Source organism: Athene cunicularia (genome assembly GCF_003259725.1).
Source record: "Athene cunicularia isolate RWA chromosome Z unlocalized genomic scaffold, athCun1 chrZ_part1, whole genome shotgun sequence".
In the NCBI taxonomy this organism is placed as follows: domain Eukaryota; kingdom Metazoa; phylum Chordata; class Aves; order Strigiformes; family Strigidae; genus Athene; species Athene cunicularia.
The window spans coordinates 10620994-10628304 of NW_020799142.1; the positions used below are offsets into that span (position 1 = coordinate 10620994).

The 7311-nt window shown below is 36.4% G+C and overlaps 1 protein-coding gene across 1 annotated transcript in view; it reads right to left on the reverse strand.

Moving 5' to 3' along the window:
• WDR41 (WD repeat domain 41) overlaps window positions 1-7311 on the reverse strand; it is a 30244-nt gene that overhangs the window by 21841 nt on the left and 1092 nt on the right. The window contains exons 2-3 of the mRNA XM_026865773.1: window positions 7289-7306; window positions 3311-3426 (exon numbers count right to left, since the gene is read on the reverse strand). Coding sequence (XP_026721574.1) covers window positions 3311-3426; window positions 7289-7306 — 134 coding nt within the window. The remainder of the gene's footprint in view (window positions 1-3310; window positions 3427-7288; window positions 7307-7311) is intronic.

Here is a 7311-nt window from a genome sequence, read left to right on the forward strand (position 1 = left end):
ATACAAGTACTTTCAAATTTTTTAGACTATGTGATTACACTGCTTGTGAAACTTGTTAACAGAATGTTTTCAGGCAAAGCCACAGGGTTTCTTTTCTCCCTCTTCCTTCCACATAGCCTCCTGATTTATTCTATTATAGTAAAAAAAAAAAAAGTGTAAGCTGTATTTTCTTCATATCTTTCATTATTTCATACCCAATCAAGCCCCTTCATTAAAAAGATTAGAGCAAAAAACAATCTTCCATGCACACCTGATGACATTAATTTCTTATCTTTTGTTGTCTTTTAGCTTTATTTTACCTTTTTACCTTGTTCTGTCACAACATCCAGAACTTAAAATAGTAAGATTTTTCACAATTCAGCAAAACTCTTTAAATCCCAATTCCTTTCTTGAGTAATATTACACTTAAACAAAATTCTGGGAAGAAAACTGGTGTTTGAAAGAAGGCATGAGTGTAATTAATCAGCACAGAAGTTCAGTAGTGTTGGTTTGTGTATTTTCTTCCTCATCTTCTAACTAGGATTTCTGTTTAAATATAAAGGCATAGAGTCAGTTATCCTACAGTTACATTCTGTTCACCACGGTGGAGATTCATGGGTCACTTGATTCTTTTCCAGTCATAATCACCATCATCTATAACCTTGTCTGTTTCCTGAAGAAGCAAGGAACAGTCAAATGAGCAACAAAAAAAGCTATTACTGAATTATTATTGAACTCTAATGTATCAAATGCTAGAGTACTACATACAATTTCATCTGTCCATTTTTTAGAAGATTCTTGCTGAGACTTAGCCTTCTTTTATGATCTTCCAATCACTATGACCCTTACTTCATGTTCAAAAAGTGCAAGAGAAATTAAGATAAAAACAAAACAGCCTTCTGCTACATTTATACAGGATTCGTTTAGTATCTTCAAAAACCAATCGAGAAAATTTTCAACTCACTGGTTTTAGATTGGCTGCTGAGAACACAAGAAAATCCTTCTGCAAAATTCTCAATAAGATGATATTATCTAAAGACCTGAAGCGTGAAACTTGGCTTACAGTACTTGACAAAAAGCACACAACAGAATAGTTGCAAAAACTAAATAAAAACATTGCAGAAACAGAGTAACATTACTAATTTTATTGAAAAGAATCAAGTGAAAAAATACTATCAGCTGTTTAACAGTCCAGAAACTATCATAGTCTTGATAAATAAAACTTCACAACTGCTGTCCACTGAAGCAACTCAATTAAAGTCCTCAAACTCCTAGAATATTAACCAGCTATATAACATATTCCTTATCCATATGCTATTTTATAAACTATCTTCAATGTGGTCATCCAGGCTTTAGTTTTACACTGATTATCACTAGTTTAGCTTCAATTATTTACCTGCTACTATACAATGAAGCTTCAAATGTTAAAAGATTTCTGCGTCAGACTGCATGCAATCTAAGAATACTTTGGTATTTCTATAAAGATCAATTACAATTATTGAGTACATGTTTTGGGAAAAACGTACTTTGAGGAGAGGTTATTTTCATAACTTGTCTGGAAAAAAAAAGGACTGAAAACCCCACAAGATTCTTCTATTTTTATATGATTCTTCTGGTGGATTATTATAATGGAGAAATATAAATTTTATGGTAACACATGTAACTTTTCCGATACACATATATATTACATTAAGAATGAAAACTGACAAGCTAAAAATTTTCCATAAAGTCTTCTGTGAAATTTGTGTATATGTGTGTGTGTCTGTGTGTGTGTCTGTGTGTGTGTCTGTGTGTGTGTCTGTGTGTGTGTCTGTGTGTGTGTCTGTGTGTGTGTCTGTGTGTGTGTCTGTGTGTGTGTCTGTGTGTGTGTCTGTGTAAAAGTTATGTATTTACAGAATTATTAGAAAATAAGATTCTGCAGGCATTCCAGATTTGGAAGAGACCACCTGCCTGATCAGTGTGCATGGGGAAGGAGAGAACCTTCCTTCACAAAACATCTGCTGTACAGGTTGTATACCAAACTCTTATCCATGTTAACTTGTGTAGTGTATTGACAAATATATTAGAAATCCCCTTCTGTGCCTAATCCATAAAAGATATAAATTACTACAGCTCCTTAACATAGAGATTGTTGCCTATTACTAAAGGTTTTCTATTTAATTCTCCACATCAGCCAAGAGTCACTACACTTATTGTTGATTAAAATCTTCACAACCTTACTTTTAAGGCAGATAAATATTTCCTCTTACAGGATTAAGTTAAATTAGAGAACACGCAAGGATAATAGAAGACACAAACAGACTCTTCTCAGCAGCCACCAAAGGACTGAATTTAGACAAAGCTAGGACAGAAGCCAGGTCATAGCATAGAACTATCATAAATTATTCTCTCAGTCACACTTCTAAAGTGACAACAATAATGTAGTGATTTCATCTCGGCTTTATAACCAGTTTTCCAGTTTTTAGATAACTGTCCTCAGAGTTCACAATGAAGTTGGAAGCAGCTAAGAACAGAATAGATAAAGATTGTCAGGGAATAAAGTCCACAAAGCTAAATAATGGAAGAGAAACAAAGGAACTGTCAGGATTCAAAGGAGAAATACAGGAAGTTTAACAGGATCAAATTGGAGCAGATACGTAATGCAGAGATTAGGCATAGGTTGAATTATACTAAGTAGTCATTCTGAGTAAAGTGGGGAAAATTTCAAAATCTGAGAAGTTCAGAGAGAAGTTGCATTAATCAAAGTTCAAGTGAATTAAGCATTAGAGTTTCAGAAGAAAGTGAACAAAAGATTGGAAAGGAACAGCAACATTCAATATTGTTGAAAGTGTCATGTTCAACTGCTACACTGTATCTGCAGGAGCCTATTACATGCTTGTGTAAAACCAAAAGGTGTATTAACAGCAGTCCTCAATTCAAAAAATAAAACACATTCAGACACTCAGAACAAGCAGAGACTACTGCATATTGTCCTGGGGAAAACTGTGTGTACGCATATACGGAAGGGAACATTCAACTCAGGAACAGCCGGAAAAACAAAAACCAAATTAGCTAAAAGTATTTTTTTCAAACAAATGAATTTGCAGCAAGAAACGTTAACTCCATCTTCATTATTTTCTCATGAAAGTGTAACTTACAAGAGAAGCCACAAGATGTAGTAACATACCAAGAACAGGGGGTGTTCGTTCCTTGCTTTTTTTAACTCCAGGCTTCCCCTGCCCTCCCCCACCAAAAATAAAGAGAGGATTAAAAATATTACTACATTTTTCATAAATATTCTCTGAAGTATTGCCAAGGATGCTATGAAACAATTTGAAATGCAACTTCATACCTGCAATCATCTATTTGCACTAGAAATCGTACTATATCTTGATGACCTTTCAACACAAGGAGCTCTGTGTAAGGATTCTGTATTTGTTCTTCACCAATTGTCTGTACAGATGATTTCTAAAATTCATAAAAAAGAAATTAAATTTATTTTGTAGTGACACGATTATTTTCATCAGGTCTTTGTAATGCCCAACAATCGACATATAGACTCGTGTGTGAATGTAAATTATATTTAAAATTAAATTAAGTTTCTGAAATATCATTTTGCCTTAATGAAAATAATTACAAAAGGTAATTTATTATTTCAAGTAAATAATAAGACATGCTTTCTATAGCATGTATTAAATTATAATATAGCATTTTCTGTTTAACAAAAACATTTTATGCTGCTTTAATCATTGATACACCAAGATGAACACCCAGTTTAGTCACAAGTTGTCATGTGGAGCCAGCTTCATGACTCAATTCCCCATACATTCAGGTTTTCATTAAATTACACCTCTTTGAAGAGGTGTGTAAACCTCTCATATCTTTCATCTACTGTTCAATTTTAAAATTCTACATAAAGATGACATTTACAATAAAGAAGAATAAATGCTATTGTTATATAATATATAAATAATATATTTATATTATAAACATATGCTGGGACTTTATTCACAAAATACAAACCCACACCACTTAAAAAAAAATAGAATGATTATTCATTTTATAGAACAGCATATGCAATTACACCCAACTAGACTATTAATTAAAAGAACAATCAATCACTTGGAGCAAGCTGATCACCAGGCAGGGTCAATAAAACATTGCATAGGACTGCAGTTTCAAGGCATGATAGTTCTGCTAATCTCAATCATCAGTTTCTTAGACCAGAATATAACTTTTTTGTGTTTAAAGCCTTCCACATTCTGGAACAACTTGCTGTTAGACATTATTAAAAAAAGAATAAGCTAAGTATCTCAGTAGTAATTCAGTGACAGCACTCTGCTCCTTCTAGATTTATTTTACACAACAGTCAACATCATTTTACTTCCAGGACTGCCTCTTCATTAAGGACTTCAACAGAACCTACACTGTAAAACAGTAATTGCTGAACACTGTACAACATGCAGCATATGTGACAGGTAATCCTACATGGAAGACAAACACATCTTCAGAAACTTCAATATTCTCTTGCAGGAATAATAAATTATTTCCTATTATTTCTGTATTGATACTATGATACTGTTCTTTAGAATTTAAGAATGACAAAGTTAATAAATAGGGAGAGAAATGTGTGTTTATCTTTAAAATGAAGAGACTGTCAAAATGCTAGTTCTTGTGATTTGATCTTGGTTTTGTGCTGATGCATTTAATGAAGCAACTGTTGTTCATTTTACGCAAGTATGTGAGAATACCAGTTCCAATTTAAAATAATGCAAGTGGAGTCTGCAGGTTATAAAGAAAAGTTGGACAAATATGGAAACTTGGAGTTCAGCTGTCAAAAGCTAATCAAAACATTCCTTTAAAAAAAAAAAAAGAGAGTTTTAAAATCTTAAGCAAATCTCACCATCACTGGATGACATCACTAATACTGTAGTCAGGAGACTTCCATTTTTATTTACTAACGAAAACACGTCACAAAACAATTGCAACACCACTTTGAAAAAGTCAGAATTTGTAACATTAACATCCCAATTCTATATTCTGTTGTCCTTCATATTCAGTACATGACAGTGCTACTTCTTTTGAACAATGTGTCCAATCTTATATTTTCTTAATTCTAAGAATGCCTGGTAATATTGAAAGGTAGGGTGCTGATGAAGGACTACAGATAACAACAAAGTAACAGGTCTTTTTCCTGCCAGTACTGTCATACAATAAGCTATGCTCTCTTCCGACTGTCATTAATATTGACTGAAGTGTTGGGTTACACGTGCATTCTTTCTATGGAGAAATCTATTTTTGACATAAACTGTTAATTGAACTCTTAGCAACACCAATTTTTTAGAAGAAAAAGCTAGATACTGATCTAATGGAAAGCATTCCCAACTTGTATGCTTTTATACAGGACCCATCAGCATGTAAGCATTACTAAGATAATCACAAAAAACCCAGAACATTCATCACGGCTTCAGAACTTCATATAATCCCTGTAATCTGAAGCATTTAAAAGTGAGGTATTTTTCAAAAGCAATTCACTAAAAATATGGATACAAGAGTACATAAACATGTATGTATCATGGAGCATGATAAATTAGCTTATATTGATCATTATGCTACCGCAGTTAGACTGTTCCTTTTACCCTGCTTAACACACACACCATGGCCATCAACGGAAGACATTCAGGAGCTTAGGTCTAAATAATTTTCAACTCCACATTAAAAAAAGAAATGGGTAAGGAGAAATTTACATTTCAAGAATTTAGGTCAGCTTTGCCAGGGGATTTCTCTATTCATCCAGTGCAATGTCACTCTAATACATCCAGTCTTTTCATGACTGGATGAAGCCATAGCACATGAAACAAACACCGCAAGTCCGTAGCCCACACACTGCTATGGGCTTCCTTATCTATTTAAGACTAGTATAGAGAGAATTAATGGTTATGAAGATGATCTTTAGATGAAACAATATTACATAATGCAGGAAAAATAGTTCAGGGACTAACCCTTATCAATGTTTGTTATTCATTTTTTCCACAGAGAAGCAAAATCATCACCATCATTCAGCAAAGTAGTAGCAATGGGAACAGAAGCCCTGTGGATCAGGCTTAGCCAGGCTATGAATGGAAGAACTGGACAACATCTTGACTCATGCCTTTATTAAGTCAGAGTATAACTAAACTATAGACTGAGTTTAAACTTTGGAGAGGGACACACACCAATGTAGTTTTCTAGCTCATCTTAGAATAATGTTGCATATTTCCCATCTTCTCTTTAAAAAGAGCATACAAACCTGCTATATATGACTGCAATATAACCAACATTTTGACTGATAACAAAGGTCAGAGGCATTCCCAGACATCATCATTGCAACCTGGTACAGACTCCAATTTCTACCAAAGTAACTACTAGCATCTGAAAGCAGCCATGATATTATCATGACTTGCTCATTTACAGCAGCTGAAAAATAATTACTTCCTCATATTTGTCTAGATTACAAAAATACTAAGTGTAAGGAGCCCAGTAAGAGCGTCCACTTTTGTTAAATCCAGGCTGAGAACTTTAGCAGAGTCTTAGGGACAAGAAAACCCCAATAATCTCCCAAATCCAGTAAAACTCTTCTTTCTGAGTAAGGCAGCAGGATGTCAAGTGTTCAATCCATACACTATATAGGCCTAGGTTTTTTTATGGATGAGAAACTATTAAGAAATGCTAGAAGACTACTACAAACTACAACTAGGCCATATAAATAATAAGTTACTTCCTACAATTTACATTATCAGCCTGGGAGTCCTGAGGGCAGGACTCCGTATGCTTGCCCGACGAAATGAGCAGGAGGAAGGAAGCCAGGATGCACCTGACAGGGATGGCTCCCAAGCTCTTCAGCTTCTCCAAGCTCAGACTGGGGGGTTTGCGGTTTCCTTTTGTGTTTCTTCCCCTCCTCTCCTTCTCTTCGATGAGGCGTGTAACCCTTTCTAACATCCACAAAGTCTCCCAGGCTGCGAGCCAGCCCTGAAAGCTCCTTGATCCACAGAGCCCAGCGCAGGGCCCAGTCGCGCTACCACGGGACAGCAGACCCACCCCGACGGAAAGGCACCGCCCAGCGCCCTCTTTCTCACAGCGCTGCCCCCGCCCAGAACCTAACCCTCCCCAGTGCCCTGCACCGGCGCCGTGCTGCGTTAGGGCGGCTGTCCCGGAGGGCAGCCCCGCCGCCGGGGCCCGACTGAGGGGACAACGCTCCCCCACCCCCGCCAACGGCCCTAACGCGGCTCCTGACCCCGCCTCCAGCCGCGGGCTGCTCTGCCCCTTCCGCCACGCCTTCCCGCCGCCCTACCTCCACCAGGCCCTGCGGCTCCC